Genomic DNA, 18,141 nt, shown 5'->3' with positions numbered 1-18,141 from the left:
TTCTTGTCGTAAAAGTTTGTGAGCGGGGAAAAGTCTTGGTCTTTGTATAAATACAGGTCCAGATAAGATATACCACCTGGAGAGTCTATAGTTTCCTTTAAACCCAGCAAGGGTGCATATATATCTTTCGCAGCGTTTGCCATATATGGATTGTGAATTAGTGAATGAGAAAGATCGATAATAATTCAGCGAAGGTGGATATATACCTGTCAGATACCTTTGATTGTTTACACCTAGCAGGCCATCAATATACCGTTTAGTGAATGAGAAAGATCGATGAGTAATAATAATTTAATAATTAATAATTTCCGCATACAGATGTATTCATAAGGGAACATGTACAGGTCAGATAAAAAAGGGTAGGGTGCCTTTGGTGTTAATGTACCAGTGACCATTTTTGTATTGAACACCGAAACATTTAGAGGTTAAAGTCTATCAGTTATGTTTTTTTGAGGAATAGTTGTACAGACAGTAGAGAAATCCCATGTGGGGATGCCCTTATACTTGTACTTGAGCGTCCAATTCTGGAGTTGTTAAGAATGTATACCTGGATATTTTTGCAATTGCAAGACATTTTTTCTCCCAAACTAACTTCTTCTTGTGTCTTCATTAAGAGAATATAGAGTGGCCTTTTCGATTTAGCTTATTTTTTTTTTTTTTTTTGATTGGTGTTTTACGCCGTACTCAAGAATATTTCACTTATACGACGGCGGCCAGCATTATGGTGGGTGGAAACCGGGCACAGGCCGGGGGAAACCCACGACCATCCGCAGGTTGCTGACAGACCTTCCCACTTACGGCCGGAGAGGAAGCCAGCATGAGCTGGACTTGAACTCACAGCGACCGCATTGGTGAGAGGCTCCTGGGTCATTACGCTGCGCTAGCGCGCTAACCGACTGAGCCACGGAGGCCCCAGCTTATTTTGAAAATAGATTTGGGCACCGTTTTTCTTAATGGTTCGAACGTCCAAGACATACCTCATCTCTTACTTTGCGTTCACTTTAAGATACCTGTGTAAGGTATACCTTTCAGAGTGCTTGGCAGGTTTCTGCCGTTGTTATGTACATAGGTGTTGACAGAATCTTTCTCTATGCCCTATGTAAGAGATTAAGACTTAGGTTAAAGCATAATAATAATAATAATAATAATAATAATAATAACAATAATAATAATAATATAAATTATGAAGTTGATTTACTGTTATCTTGGTTAAATTTGTCCTCAGGAAAATATCTGATGGGTAATATATATACGACGGCATAATAAGGCGGATGTGCTGTGTTGAACACTGAAGTATTTGATGTCATTCATGTTTTCATACTTATTGTACAATGTCGAAACACAGTAAGTATGTGTGCTCTTTGTTGATACAACTCTGTCCTATTTAAAGAAACATCGGTATTATGACAGTGAATTTCGTTTGCGTAATAAGCAAATGAAACAGACAATGCCTGTGTAGGGTCCATGTTTCTAGATCACCAGATATGTCCACTGATGTTTTGTAAACCCTTTTTCAGTGTCGGATTAAAGAAGAAAGGAAAGAAAAAAAAAGACAGGATTGCTTCAGAACGCATTCCAAAGTCGGAAATAATTTTGTTTACATTTTGATGAAAGTACATAGTCATAAGTGTTTGACACGGAACAAAGGTGTGGACAATAGGGTCCAGCCTAACATCAGTATACGAAATTATTCGCCACGAAAGTCCTACTGAAGTAACGTTATCTATTGACGTGGCCTCACAATGACTCCTAGTTACGGATAGGGTGGAGCCGGGCAAAACAAAACAGAGATCTAAAATGGCCTGGAGAGACTTCTATAAAAACGCACCCGGATCAACCCTTCGACCACTCTAAGCAGGAGAGTTTGTCTGGGAAAAGTCAACACACGGTGAGTCTACACTATCTATGCTTGCATGTGTATACTATTCTTCATTGCGACTGTTATTATGCAAGCCTGGGCTTATATGTCCCTATATCGTTTGGCATATTTAGTATATATTTGAATAATACTGTGGTCTAACTGAGTTTTTAGATTTTAACTTTCGGGCAAAAACCATTCAAGGTGACAGTTAAACTATTTTGGGCAAATTATCTGGATTTATTGCGGGGAACAATTCCATAGGCCCAGTGTTGATAGTGGTTTAACTTTTGAATTTCATTGCAATTAATTTTTAAAATTGTAAGCAATTTTAAGATATAGTAAAGGATTAAATACATTAAATTACGCCAAAATTAATGTCGGTTTGGTTGGTTCTTGTTTAAGATCAGTTCCATTAACCTTAAATGCCTTAAGTTACAAATAAGAAAATTCAAATTACTTAGTCATTAGAGCAAAGAATTAAATTTTGAACCCTATTGTATTAAAATAATGTTCAAGGACTACCAAATTTTGAAAGTTCATGCTCCACAAAAATATCTGAGCTTTGGCTTGACTCTAGGACTTTTACATGAAATCGGTGTCTTAAGCCTGCAGATCATATTGCTTTATTCCAGCTAACCTTTGACACACCAAAGCAAATTTACAGCGTCATGTACATGTACGAACTAAATACATGGCGAGACGGTCTTGTCAGTATTATCAGGTCACTAATAAATCTGTGAGCCTGTCTTGTAATTGATAAATTCATAGGTACACCGTTAAACTCCAATCAGAATAAAATTTAACCTTACAGGTATATGGTTCATGTTAATATGATTCATGTTAATACTAGGATTTTGAAGTTTTGAGAACAGGATGTACATACATAGAAAATCTTATCCTAACACCAGCTCTCACCACTTAACTCCCGTATAAGACTTTGCCGACAAACGTCGCCTTACAGTTTGGGCTTGTAGTCATACATGGAAAGGTGAAATTAAATTATTCTACTGACATTAAATTCTCCAGCAAAGACCCGAGATGTGTAAAATAACTTGATTTACTTTTATTGATTGGAAAAGACCGGCATGTATGCGCTATGCAAATATAAAAACAATTGTGCTTTCACAGGAAGCATTCAAGAAGGGATTGCGGAATGTTCATCCATTATCCGTAAAGAGCAAAAGCCCAGCTGTGTACCATGCAACCTTTATGTAAACTTGCATGTGGACTATTTGAAAAATTGAAAAGAAAAATTGCATAGCTATATAGAATTCAGTATGCTATATGCATGGCAATTATAGTAGTGGAAGATGTCATGACTGGAAAGTCTTTAACGGAATCGTTTTAAGCGATTTCTTTCCACTCAAAATAGAAAGCATGAAACCCAAACACGACTACCAGAGCAAATGTAGACTCAAATTAAGTTCAAAAAGGTAATCAGACGTAAATGATGATCTGCAACGTAATACGTGGGACTGTGATTTGAAAGGTTTTTTTTTTTTATCAGGCAACTGTGCCTAATCTATAGTATAGCGGTGTATTGGACAATCTGTGCGCCATGTTTACTGTCTCGCTTCAAAGATTAACACTGTCTTGGGAGGGGGTTGGTAATTTTGAGATGTATTATATGGAATCACGTAACGACGCCTCACGCGTAGAAACCGCAAATGTGCTTCTTCATTGTCGATTGTAGGAGATCACCGGGACAAACCACATGTCTTTGAAATGTCTTTTGTGTGACTTTCTACCCTGCAGTCTATCATCGTTTCAGTCTCTATACGCTGCCGTCTTTTGTATTATCTTAAGATATCGTTACACAGTCAAATTGAAAAAAAAACGTAAGAAAAGAGAAAGAAAGGAAACAAATTGGATATACAAAGCTTTGTCATCAAGTATGTTGTCTTTACTTAAGTATGTTGAGAATGCATGGACGGATTTTTACGTCATAAAAGTTGGTTGAATAATCCAGTTAATCCAGCATAACGATAGGATTAGTAATATATAGGTGAGGCTCACGACTTCAGCATACCATAATACTGCTACCCATGAAGGAGGGATTTGTGTCAAAGTATAATAGGTGCACAAAAGAAATCGCGAAAATAACTTGACTCCTTCCCGTACAGCCGGAGAGGAAGCCAGCATGACCATGAACTTGAACATAGAGCGACCGCTAGCGCTGAGCCACTGAGGTCCCTTGAATAATTTACAATATAATTTTGTGGGGAAAAGTAGTTGATTAAAATTATTAATGATTTTTTTTTTGATTGGTGTTGTACACCGTACTCAAGAATATTTCACTTATACGATGGCGGCCAGCATTATGGTGGGTGGAAACCGGGCACAGCCCGGGGGAAACCCACGACCATCCGCAGGTTGTTGACAGACCTTCCCACTTACGGCCGGAGAGGAAGCCAGCATGAGCTGGACTTGAACTCACAGCGACCGCATTGGTGAGAGGCTCCTGGGTCATTACGCTGCGCTAGCGCGCTAACCGACTGAGCCACGGAGGCCCCAAAATTATTAATGAAGTGGACGATAGTTTTCATTTACCGAAGACAATTATTATTCATTTTTGCACACATGTCTCATCGGTCTTGATCAAGCAAGCACATTGCTACTGCATGTATTTCTATAAATAAATTTCTCCTAAACGCATGGCTTCCTCGCATATATTTTAATGAAGCCACCTTTATGGTATTGGTACGTGGGAAGGTCTTCCAGCAACCTGCGGATGGTCTTGGGTTTCCCCTGGGATCTGCCCGGTCTACTCCCACCATAATACTGGCCGTCGTCGTATAAGTGAAATATTCTTGAGTACAGTGTAAAACACCAATCAAACAGATAAATAAGTTTATGGTATTGATCAAGTATTATATGCTGTAAGGTTTTGACAGACTTTATTTTTACACCAGGCATCATCATGAAAAGTTTCCTCTTATCCTGCGTGCTTGTAGGTGTCCTTATCTCGGTAAGTGTCGATATATAATTAGTATTCCCCGGTAATAACTTACTAATTTACAACAGGCTTCATTTTCAATTTACTTTGTGTTTTGTGAAGTAAAATTAAAATTTTATGAACTGTGCACCATGTTTTTTGTGTAAAACAAATTTATGTATTTATTTATTCTGTGTTGCCTACTTAGACAACGACCTTTATTTATTCTGTGTTGCCTATTGAGAAAATGACGTGTATCTTATTCGTCGGTAAACCTACTTGATCGTTATTCATAGCAAGAAATAAACTAAAATACAAAGCTCTGCTTAAGATTGCTGCGGAGTCACCCTAACAATGACTGACGGAAACGATCATCAGTCTAACAAAGCTATTACATATTGGCTTCCTCTCCGACTGTACGTATGAAGGTCTGTGAATAACCTGTGGATGGTCGTTGGTTTTCCATGGGCTCTTCCCGGTTTCCGATCATAATGCTGGCCGACGTCTTATGAGCGAAATATTTTTGAGTACAGCGTAAAATACCAATCAAAATAAACACAAAGCGATTTACAGTTTCTCTATGCTTTGCTAAAGTTTGCATTTCTGCAGTATTATTTGGCTCCTGTAAACAAGCTGATTTCCTGACAAATTGACGACGCAAAATAGTGCAGAACAGCTTAGTACTTGGACACATACCGAGCACTCTCTCTTTCCTATACGACGAAATACTTCCCCACTTATATATTTCTACATGTGGCCCTCATATATGCATGTGTATATATATACAAATTTGAGTGTTATTTCCATTTCAGAGGGTTTACACTGCTATAATCGCCACTGAAGATGACTGTGAGTAAATGTCATGCTCCTTCTTATAAACCTTATAATATGATGCACTCTTTTACCATTGTGACACTCGTGGATCTAGCTGTATAGGCTACATAACGGGTCGTCCCGGTGGACGGCTATCACTTGACCAGCGTCCCATAAGTATCTTAACACGGATGGCTATATATACAATGTTTAAAAATATCCTCAGAGAATGAATTTTATTTGTTGAATAACCTAAAAATTCTCTAAACTAATATATGTTAGAAAATAAAGTTATATATTTTATATAAACGTGAAACATTGATCAACCGTCACGGCATAGATGGACTTCATCATGATGTCGTAGTATAGAATCCTGAAACTCTCGTATCAACCTGACAAGATGCTACGATTCACATCCCCCCCCCTCCCCCAACATGACCGTCACTTTATAGGGGAAAGTAAATAATTTAGTAGTTTTTTATTGTCGATCATGATACTTAGGAAATTTATTGAACCTTTACAAAAGAGCGATTTCACTGCAGGCAACAGTATACTTATCACAGTGCAGCCTCACTGAAACGCCATTCCGAAAAAATCAGACATGACACCCCACGGAAATAGAGTTAACAGCAATATAGGATAACCAATAATTGCCAATGTTTATCCCTTCTGCCAACAATCAATCTAGAAAACAACGAGACAGAAACTATATTTGGGCAATTTGTCACATTAAAATATTTACCCCTTATCTACAGAGCAGATTGCAATTAAATTTAGCCTTCAATCTTAAGAGACCAACATTGGTCATAATCTGTCTCGTAATTTGGATATTATCATCAGTATATGAACACTGGCTGCGTGAAGTAGTGTTTGCCTTCTTTGTCAGTGTCATAATTGCGTGCTATATCTTCGAAAATTTGTGTGCAAATTCATTTTGTCAATTCAAGCTTTAAAAAAAATACAGCTTGATTTACGTATAGCATTTGCATATTTAGCTTGGATATAAGTTTTCTTAATTTCCTTGTTTTTATGTCAGTTGTGGTGGACTGTGGCAAGGATTCTCTCGGGCACCTCAGTGTTACCTATACCAACAAGAACCCCGCAACAAACAAGGTTTCAAAGATGACTTCACCTAAAAACAAAGCTACGTGTGTGGGCACTGAATCTAATGGTGTGTTTACCATCGCCAATGTCCGCAACAATTGCGATATCACTCAGCCGGTAAGTAAAGAAGTACTATAGTCTGTTTCTTTTAAGGAGTCGCCTATGTTCAGCTCCCTGCAAAATCAGTCATGAACTCGCTACCAAAGTTGCCTTTAGTCAGTGACATTTCAGAACACAAGCTCTACACATGGATATGTTGGAAGCATATATTATTGCAAGTAAAATGAAGTCAGGACACTTTTCTAAGTCCATAAGCTCGGTTTCGACGGCAAGAACCCATTGTCTCGGGTGACGTCATAATTCTTTTAAAAAAAAGAGTTGAGTTGACTCGGAGTTGAACATGTTTTGACGGAGGGCGACACCAGTAACCCAAATTGCTGTCGATTTAACTGTAAACCCTGTCAATGACTGCCATATTTGAAATTGTTTACACGTTGTGGTGTTTATTTATTTATTTGCTTGGTGTTTTACGCCGTACTCAAGAATATTTCACTTATACGACGGCAGCCAGCATTATGGTGGGAGGAAACTGGGCAGAGTCCAGGGGACGTTTTAGTATGATATAACCTTAATAAATGAATTTTATATTATCCCTTGTATTATATGATCTCACGGCGGTGTGGATTTAGAGATGGATGTTAGGAAATTAAAGACATGTGCTCTATTGGCAGAGACAATAATGTAGTCTTTGTTACTGCGTGTTCTAACGGCTTGTTGGTGCAGGCATAGTGAAACAAATTATTCCCACGCCAATTTTCCAGCATGCAGCTTGCTTTTGAACAATTATGAGGTCACCCGAGGCAATGGGTTCTTAGTGTTGAAACTAAGCTTATGGAGTTCAACATTAGGAATTAGAAAAAGTATTCTAACTGCATTTTTCTTGCAATAATATGGACGTTCCACATAGTGTGTAGAGCTTGGGTTGTTGCGTGTCACTGGTAAAGGCAATTTTGGTAGCGAATATGACTGATTTTACAGACAGCTGAACATAGGCGACTCTCTAAAAGAAATAGGCCATAGAAACATGTATATGATACAAAGGAGAGATATACATGGATAGACCAATTGCCACCAAAATTAAATGGAATTATTGATATCTTATCCGAATGCTTGCATGTATTTTCCGTAAAGTTGCTGACAGATAGACAGACAGACAGACAGACAAATCTCCTGAGAGAAGGCACTAGAACAGTGACCATGTGTTTGAATCCAACTTAATGATTGTGTGTGCCACTTAGTGGGTGATCCGGCCATAAGTGGGAAGGTCTACCAGCAACCTGTGGATAGTCTTGGGTTTCTCCCGTGCTCTGCCCGGTTTCCTCCTACCATAATTCTGGCCGCCGTGGTATAAGTGAAATATTTTTGAGCACGGCGTAAAACACCAAAGTAAAGTAAAGTAAAGTAAATAAATAAATAAATTAGCGGGTGTTTGGAATTATCCAAACGGTATAAATTCTTGATGCTTGGCGATGATCCTTGAGATGTGCGAGATAAAGGTGGCATTTGTTATTGATATTATTTTATTCACCAATCAAAGAATGAAGTATGCAAATGCATGAATGTGGAAATAAAATGGTGGAATAAAGTCACTAGGACTGGTAGTTAAGTATTAGCCTTTTGCAGTACCATGGAAATTATATTCGACAGTTATTGTCAGCAATTAAACAACAGTTCATAAATGGGGCCTTTGAGGACAAGGACGTTAGCGTCCCAGCGCCGTGCAATGACCCACCAATCCCTCACCAATGTGGTCGCTGTGAGTTCAAGTCTAGCTCATGGTCGTGGGTTTCCTTCGGGCTCTACTCTGTTTCTTCCCACGATAATGTTCGCGGCCTTCACATCATTTTCAAGACACTTATAACCTAAATCCTGCTAATTTGTTATTTTAGGATTCTACCAAACCAGAATTCTGGTTTCAAGTGACGTTGCAAGAAGTTGCTGACCTTTATCTACAGACTGACCCGACTTTTCTGTTCAAATGCGCCTACAGTGTTAATAACGTATCCGTATCCTCTGTTATAAATGGCACGGGAAGCATGTAAGTATATGCCTTGTAACGTAACGGGTCCGTAAATTCATCATGTTGGATTAGATCGCCACGTTGGATATCTGAATAGTTGCGATCAAAGCGCAACTGAGATACATATTTTATTACCGACAACTGATATTCTAGTATGATTTACAATTTGAATACTTATTTCACTCAGTCGCCTAAAACATATCTTGCTTCTTTCCTACAATACTGAAAACTCTTGACTGCTTTTCTTTGCATGATTCCTATTTTCATACTTTATATGCTTTCTTAGTTCCTTGGTGGTTTGTGTTATACGTCGTTTGAGAATAGTGGCTTCAAATAAACAAAAATGATGCTATTTCTCTATTCACACAGCTATCCTCGGTCACCATAGATCGCTTCTATCCACATGTACAAAAGAAATTCACAATGCTTTTAAGTGCATATATAGTAAAGCATTTATTCACTGAAATTGTCACATATATCCCTGGTTTATATTTTGTCATCATTGCGTATTGACGTCTTATGGATTGTAAATTGTTTAGCTTGTTAATGTTATTCAAATATATTGACAACAATATTTACGGATTTACCTTTTTTCATGCTTTAAGCGGCCTGCCATCTGTAGTTACACTGGAAACAACCGGCGCTCCCGATATGGCGTACAGTCTGAAAATCTTGGACAACACTCAAACTCCAACCGACACGGCAAAGTTCGGAGAATCCGTTTTCCTGGAAGTCTCTATGGACGCCACAGATGCTGGTAAAGTTTGAACATGTTGTTCATTTACTGGACCTGCCAAAAATAAAGAGCATACGGTCGTACCCATTTATCCTGAAACCACACTTTTAAGTAAGCTGTTGCACCACAATTTTTCTGCAGGCAATGGTGGTAATATTTCATTATAAATTTGAGACCGTATCTGTCATTTCCATTACATTCTGTCACAGGATTAAGACAACAATTAGCATGACACTATACCCAGACATATTATCCCCACACCGTCTTTTTATTACTATACCGTTTCTCCAGTTTCTCAAGGACACCTTGTCCCTACAAATTACCAGACACCGTTAAGGTCAATATGCTGTTCCTCAAATATTCCAACGGCCCCGGTAGCACAGTTGGTAGAACGTCCGCTTCGGGAGCGGTAGATTCAGGGTCAATCCTGGGTCGAGTCATACCTAAGACTTTAAAACAGGAAGCTGGAGCTTCCTCGCTTAACGTTCAGCATGAAGGGGATACCAGATGTACCGGTCAGCTACAAACCTTCCTCAGTTTTCTGTGTTGAAGGTATGCATATGATGTAAAACATATTATCCCCAGAATATGGACATTCATGTGTATTCCATATATATAACAAAGATTCTATATGGACGATGTCAGAGAATACTTATTTTGTTTTCAGACGAACAGGGGGTGCAGGTTGAGTCTTGTACGGTAATTAGTGGAACTGCCAGATTGCCGATCATTGAGAACTTGTGAGTAGCGGCTTTGTTTTGTAAATAAAGTTGTTGTGTACAGATAACTGATAATGACAGACATTTCGAAGTAGATTCATAGTTTATACGTCAAGAAGTTCAGATTGTGGCATATTTGTCATCACGTAACATTTTTTCCGTTTTCAAAATTTTAATTACAAGATTCCACAGACAACGTTTAAATCCAACTTTAAATTCTGACTTAAGTTAAAATTTGCTTTGCGGAATCCAAGGACACATGCTGGTCATGGCGTCTAAGGACCTTCCTGAAATACGACCTAGACTGGTGACGTAGCTCCCTCTACTTCCGTTTGGTTTTACGTATTTCTTTGCATAAATGATTATTTTGCCAGAAGCGACTTCCGGTTTCTACCCGATTTCCCCATAATATACCGCACGGCTTGGTCTAAAGCAAACATTTTTGAGTTGGCATATATACATTTAATTAATTTAGATGCAAAATTAAAATTAATACAGCTCATGATTGTTACAAATGATTTCCACTAAATTATTTTCCGTCAATTCATTGGCTGAACACAGTTATGCCCCGAGTTCCTTTCTATGAAGTCAGCTGCCATGGCTGCGATTTTTTACTTGGTCAAAAAATAAAGTTTTAAAAGTTAAAATAATGACAACTTTGTCTTATCTTAATGGTTGTAAAGCTCATCCAATTTTAATTAGTGAAGTCCAAAAATAACACTTAACTTAAAACTTAAGTCAACACAAGCCTGGTGAAATCTGCTCTGTTTTAACTCTCCTTAATTGCTGCAGCCATTTACATATTCGGAAACAGTTCACCAATTAACTATTTATCAGGTCAAACTGGCAAGAAAATAAACTCCCAAGAATCCCCCACATCTCCCACTCACCCATTAAAAGGTGAAATAATTATCTTTTTAATCCTAATATCTTGGGATATTCTCGTGTTTCTGTATGTAGCTGTGTGGTGCCGGACAAGGCTTTAGTGTTTCAGCTGGGTGGATTCGTATCCTCCAAAACTAGAGCGACCTTTCCTATCACTGTGTTCGGGCTGGAAGGGTCACAGAGCACACTCCTGTCGTTTGAATGCGTGGTCAAAGTTTGTCCATCACCATGCGATGGGGTAAGTTCTGGAACAACGAATATCATACACATCCGTTACAAGGTGTCCATTGAAGATTACTTGTCCTGACCCTCCCTTAACGGCAAAGCAAAAGCCGACCAATACGGTTCCATGTTTTCAAAGAAACCAATTTTATATATTTTATATTATATAATATTTAATTTATATGTATTGAGTATTTGCTCAGGATAAGGTTCGGTTCGACAAAAAGTTATCATATTTTTCAATTATAATAAATGCTTCGCCAAAAAAAAAATGAAACGTAGACGCAAGAAAAATAAAAGCTACCCCAAAAATTTACATTTTGTTTTTTGTAATTATTCAGCTGAACTGTCCAGCAACACCAGCGGGAAAGAGAAAAAGGCGAGCTGCTGGCGACGAACCCACTCAAGACAAAAGTCTGAAAATGGCGACCCAAATCCAGGTCCTACCCATCGGTGTGCCCATTTCCGGAAGTAAGTTTATAGTGTTCATACAATTCATACAATTGAAATAGTACTGTATTTAACCGGATTAAACAACTTACAGATCTTTCCAGTAAAATATATATCCATGCCCTTCTTATTATTTGGTCATTTCCTCTTGTCAAGCCTATGTTTTATTTTCTTAGTTTAGTATACATATTGCTGTAAATCGTGATTTTTGTGTTTCTTAGGTCAAACGGGCCAGCAAGACTCAAATTCCATGACGTGTATGCAGAGCCTCGGTTTCATCGTCACAGTGGCTGTCCTCTCGGTGCTGCTTATCGTTGCCATGGTCACAGTTGTTTTTATGTTTACCACCAGGCGACGCGAGGTTCAGAAGCAAGGCGCGTAAATCTTGATGATGTGGCAAAGAACCGCTGACGCGAAAGAAGACCGCAATCATATGTAACTCAATAACACAGTAGAGATGATATTCAGTCGTTTGAAGAAATAAAATTTATTTTCTTCCTGAACTGATGTCATTTTACGCTTGTTCATGAGGCTAAACGAAAGTTGAAAAAAGAAAATAAAGAAAGCGAAAGTGAAACAGGCGAACATTAATTTTCCAGGATATGTAGGCCCTATCCATGAATGCACACATGCAGAGGTCACGGTTTTCATGGAATATATTATCCGTAAATTTGCAAACATTTTAAGAAATAATGTCCGGGCTCTGTGGATAGGTTCACATTTCAGGGGTTTTCTCGTGGAGATATTAAACGTTGTCCAATTAGTCCACATATTCAGCAAGTGACTTATCTTACACATGGGTTTGAACACTTGAGTATAATAGATATCATTCACGACAACATCTGTTTTATTCGTTGTATATAAAACATCCTCTCCCTATCAGCGTTGAACAACGAACTTGTCAAGAATGGAACCTTTTTCCGAATGCCAGACAACAAACTAGCTATAATTACGAATCCTCATATTCTATTTAACATCAGTGTTAATGCATATCTTGACTGGTAACCGACGGCAGTGGCGCAAATTGGACAGAGCGTCTGGCTCGTAAACAGTAAGATGTGGAGTTCAGCCCCGAAACGAGTCATACCTAAGATTTGGCACTACCTCGTTTGGCGTCCAGTGTATCAGTGATAGGTCAAGTACTAGTCGCCCCGTTGTAAGGAAAATGTGACTGGATGATTCGTCGCGCCTGATGTCTTCGGTATGCCGTCTCGCTATAAATATGACGGCATAGGCATTCTATATTTAGGGAGACACCGTCTTGATATGACCGAAGCAATGTTGAATGCGGTGTTAAACCCTAATCAAACCAACAAACACACAAACATGGTAACCTTATCGAGGCTTATGCTGGAGATTTTCGGCAAAACATCCATATTAGCTAACCAAATCAAATTTTCTCGAATTAACAAGAATTAGCTCCAGTTAATACCTTTCAGAAAATATCAGAGCCGTACCTGTACTATTTATAACGTTAAATTTATGTATTTATTTATTTGATTGGTGTTTTCCACCGTGCTCAAGAATATTTCACTTATACGACGGCGACCAGCATTATGATGAGGGAAACTGGACAGAGCCCGACGAAAACCCACGATCATCTGCAGGTTGCTGGAAGACCTTCTCACGTACGACCGGAGAGGAAGCCGGCATGAGCTGGACTTGAACTCACAGCGACAGCCTTGGTGGGACGCTTCTAGGTCATTACGTCGTGCTGTCGGGCTAACAGTGGAGGACCTCTATTACGGTAAAACGTTAAAAGTAAAGACAACAAAAAATATAACCAAAGTTAGTTCAGAAGAGGTGTTCATGCACACAGACCTAAACGAGCATAGGCATTTTTATTACGTGTTTGGTAACTCTATAAATCACCTTTTAATCTGGAATTTATACGAGGTCATTGGATACGCCAGTTTAGAGACGCCAAAGACGATGATGTCCCGTCATCCGTCGTGCGAAGTACGATCCACCTTATTATTTCAAGCGAAGGCCACACGTTGTGCCCTCCAGGTTGAGAAATTTGGGGAATAACGCCAGACGTATTCCACTACCACTTTATCGTTGAAAATGACTATAAAGTATATTAGAACTGTCTTGTAATCAGACGGAAAACAACATATTTAACACTACTTCTACATGCAAACTTGTGAACAAGGAACGATTGACGTCACAGTGGAACTGACGCCTCGGATAGTCGAAACATCTCACCCATGATTGGTGAAAATTGAGAACATGCCGGTGTTACGAACCCCGTCTTTAAACATTGTATTATATTTTTTTATTTGACAGTGTCTAACCTGCATTTTCACCTCTGTGTATGATAAGCGTTCTCGATGCCTTGGTGTTCATGAGTTTAGTGTCATTGTACACAGGGTATATATTCTGGAAATATGCATCGGTGTAGTAAATATGTTGACGATTAAACCATCCAGAATTTTCTTTTACGTTAGTCTGTAAATATGAGCGACGGAGTTGTGAAGCTGGCAGCTATTTAATCAAGTCCGCTTGAAAGCAGTAATTTTCTCAAGTCCATTTCAGAGCATTCATATCTACTATCATTCACTGTAAAGGATTTTGCTGGGTTTGGAGTTATCGGCTTTCAAGCCATTCAAGATTCGTCTTTTGTACCTCATTTTCTGGACAGAGCACTTTGTGAGCTTTTACGATTGCCCCTTGCTCCTTTTTTGAGACGTTATTTTGGAGCTTGTATCGTTCATTGTCTCTTTGTGAGATTACGTACATTTCATTTCAGTTTACTCTGAAAGTGACTTTGTGTATATTTCCCGAGGAGTGAAACATATATCATCAGTTCGGCATCACGGACGTTACTGTCAATCCGTCCGCCCTGAGAAACTACACATTTACAGGCAGTTGGGGAATAAACACCATCGGCGGATTCTGCCTAATGCAGTTTCTCACTTTGTCTATTTTGTTCAAATATATGCATTGAACTTATGCAAGTGTCTCCGTGTTTCTTTGTTTGATCATGTGTAAGGCATGTCGCTGATTTAAGAGTTAAACAAACCAGTTGCTTCTCATCCTTAGTCTTCCATACAGACGGCCCGTTCGATTTTCCCTATTTGGGCGTTTTTGGTTGCTTTGAACTGCGATATCTCACTTATTCTACATCACAAAAATAAAAAGTGATGTTTTTGTAGTTTAAATGTGACTCTTTATGGATACATATAGACCTATATATATATTTGGTCTATTGTTGCCTTTTCTTTTAACGTGATACAGTTTGGAACAGTTCATGTCCATAATCACAAGATAGATCTATGTTTCGAAAACAGCAAAAAACAACAGCTCCAAGAAGAACATATTACAATTGATATATAAAGAGTAATTAAAGCTGATAGCATGTAAAAGAGACATAGTTATCAGTTTTCATTGACGTAGGGAAGACAGTCGATATTCTAGGCATGACATCTAATGGGAGACTCGAGGACAAGCTACACAGAAGTTCCAAATGACGGTAGAACGCATCATTTTCTTCTGTGACGCTGCATTGTGTGCACTTCAGTTATGTTTTTTGAGCACAAATACATCGATAATTGTGACGTAATAAAGGAAAGAATTAGTGAGTTTACAGCATTGGACCGTCTTGATACAGGCGGTACAGAGTTTTGGGAGTTTCCCATTCAAATATCAAAGTGGTACTTCATTAATACTGTACACATTTAATACAGATACAGGTATCTCAGTCGTGCTTTGATTGCAACTGTTCATAGAAGGAACAGTATTATCGTTAATAGGGATTATACTTTCTGAATATAGTCCAGATTCTAGTGCTGAAAATTGGCTGAGACCGCTGTGGGTTTCGAACCAGCGACCTCAGAGTCAGGCACCAAATCGCCAGCAATACATGTTAACCGTCTATTGCTGGCGATTTGGTAAACATACATGTTTAGATGGAGCCATGCTTATGAAATCCTGAACAGGTCAGAACATCATCGATGCATGGATTGAAAATGGATTTCATCATAACTGATCTAGGAGCTGATATGAATTTAATATCTCTTCATTCGTAACTTACTAAATTCTCAATAAGACAGAATCAGTTATGTGTTTTGTTACACTCAGTACTCTCAACCTGCAAAATACGAAGTCATAAAACAAAACAGCTTTTTCTCCAAGTTCGATTTCTGTTAAACTTTATGTTATTAAACCCCGTAAACGACTCCATTCTGGAACATAAGTTTTTCTCTAACAAGGTAGGAGATCTGTTTTGTGCTGAGAGAAGATCTATCTGTTTTCATCGAATCTGAATGTTTTGGTATTTTTCGAAATGTCCATAACAGGTCACGGTCTAAATCTAAGGTGCAGGTCCAACATTCGTATACCTTTCGTAGACTGTAACGGGGTCTTTCAAGTCGATCATCACAAGGCTCCTTTCCAAACCAATGCTAAACACAAGTTTCCCAAGGAATACGTAAGAAACAACACATCAATACCGGTAGCAGATAAAGTTGGTTACCGTCGCTTATGTACAGGTCGAATACAAATACAGGTATCTGAGTCGCGGTTTGAATGCAACCGCCATAAAAGTTTAGTCCTAACGTAAGCTTTAAACATCAGTGCGTATACAGCCACAGAATTATATTTATTTATTTATTTATTTATTTATTTATTTATTTATTTATTTATTTATTTGATTGGTGTTTTAAGCCGTACTCAAGAATGTTTCACTTATACGACGGCGGCCAGCATTATGGTTAGTGGAAACCGGACAGGGCCTGGGGGAAACCCACGACCATCCGCAAGCTGCCACAAGACCTCCCCACGTACGAGCGGAATTATAGACCTACACAACTATAACAGATTGCCAGAGATCCTGAACGCTGTGTCCCTATTTGCCCATTTTACTCACCTTAAAATTTTAGAAACTTGGAGTGAAAGGATTTGGCGTATCCTTGACACATTAGCTTTTAAAGCAATAGCCTTTAACGTAGATTGAAGTCATCACATTTTACACAGGATATGTACATGCCATACGCAAGAGCCTTTGGCATTTTACTATCCAAATACCGATAATTTATAATTTACAGAAGAGGAGGCCTTGGTCATACTTGCACAGATATATGCACAGTTTAGATGTACCGTCAGCACTAAGTGTTTTCTCCTTCAACATTGTAAGAAAGGACTTACACCATGATAAAATAAGCTATACTTGAGATTTTCGGCAATCAGATTGGACAGTACAAAACGAGTGGTATTTTTGCCATTATTTTAGCCCAAATAATTACCTTTTACAAAATATCAGCTTCGTCTTTGCACGTGTTAGTGTTCAAAATTGGTAATAAACTTCCTTAAAATTAATTAAATAAAATTAATTAATAATGCCTCCTTAATCAGCAGGAGGCATTATAGGTTTTTTTAACTTTAAAATCATTTTAACACTATAAATAGTACAGTAATGAATCTGATACTCAGTTTAACACTATAAATAACACAGCAACGAGTCTGATACCTTAAAAAGGCAATAAACGGAGCTATTCTTGGTAAAACCAAGAAATTATAAGAGAATATGAATTTTTTGCCAAAAACTCAAGTTTAGGATTCCTCACTGTCGTCAAATCTAGCCTCATGGCAACTGTCACCCAGAAAGTCATGGTACCCAGAGTAACAGTCGTAAGCCTGCTTTAATCTGCTTCGTAGGTTATCAAGTCCTCGGCAATGTCGCCATCACAGTGAGCAGCTTCCATTTCACCTGATTCAAACCCAATCACATTGTTCTCTGCCATTAAATAAGTCGTTCATTTTCTTGCCATTGTCCCTTCTTTGTAGCGTATTTTCTATGTTCTGCAATAATTTTATGCGAATTCACAATTGCATTGGTCATTGACAGTTGCGTGATTGTCTTTGATCATAACATTTATTTCTCACCCATGCTGTTGGTATGCAAAGACTGCGGCTACCCCAGGATGCTTAATTATTTACAGTATAGGGAGATTTGTTATTTAATTATTTCACTGGCGTTTATTTATTTATTTGACTGGTGTTTTGCGCCATATACTCAAAACTATAATCCGCTCTCATCCACAGGCTAGTAGCAGACTTTCTCAGGTATGATGAACATGAGCTGGACTTAAACTCACAGCGACCGCATTGGTGAGAGGCTTCAGAGTCACGGTGTTGCTCTAGCATGTTAACCACGCAGTCGCAAAGGCTCCACTGACACTCCACTCCAACAAAGTATACTTAACGAAATATGATGTCACCAAATAAAAGCAGTCAACCAGTTCTTGTTCTCTATTGAATGTGAAACTCGGGGCATTTGTCAAAGTCATATATCTAGTAAGTAGGTTAAAACGCAGTACTTCGATCATGTTCTTA

General features: G+C 38.4%; 1 protein-coding gene across 1 annotated transcript; it reads left to right on the top strand.

Moving 5' to 3' along the window:
* The first annotated feature begins 9,384 nt into the window (after positions 1 to 9,384).
* Positions 9,385 to 12,308, top strand: LOC135482111 (uncharacterized). Its single transcript, XM_064761950.1, has 5 exons — positions 9,385 to 9,550; positions 10,197 to 10,269; positions 11,209 to 11,371; positions 11,697 to 11,826; positions 12,027 to 12,308. The coding sequence occupies exons 1-5, from the start codon at positions 9,445 to 9,447 to the stop codon at positions 12,185 to 12,187; spliced, it is 633 nt and encodes a 210-aa protein (XP_064618020.1). The 5' UTR covers positions 9,385 to 9,444; the 3' UTR covers positions 12,188 to 12,308.
* Positions 12,309 to 18,141: the final 5,833 nt, after the last annotated feature.

The sequence above is a fragment of the Liolophura sinensis genome, chromosome 1, assembly GCF_032854445.1.
Source record: "Liolophura sinensis isolate JHLJ2023 chromosome 1, CUHK_Ljap_v2, whole genome shotgun sequence".
NCBI classification, from domain to species: Eukaryota; Metazoa; Mollusca; class Polyplacophora; order Chitonida; family Chitonidae; genus Liolophura; species Liolophura sinensis.
The sequence above is the reverse complement of the archived record's forward strand: the minus strand, read 5'-3'. Positions and strand labels throughout refer to the sequence as shown.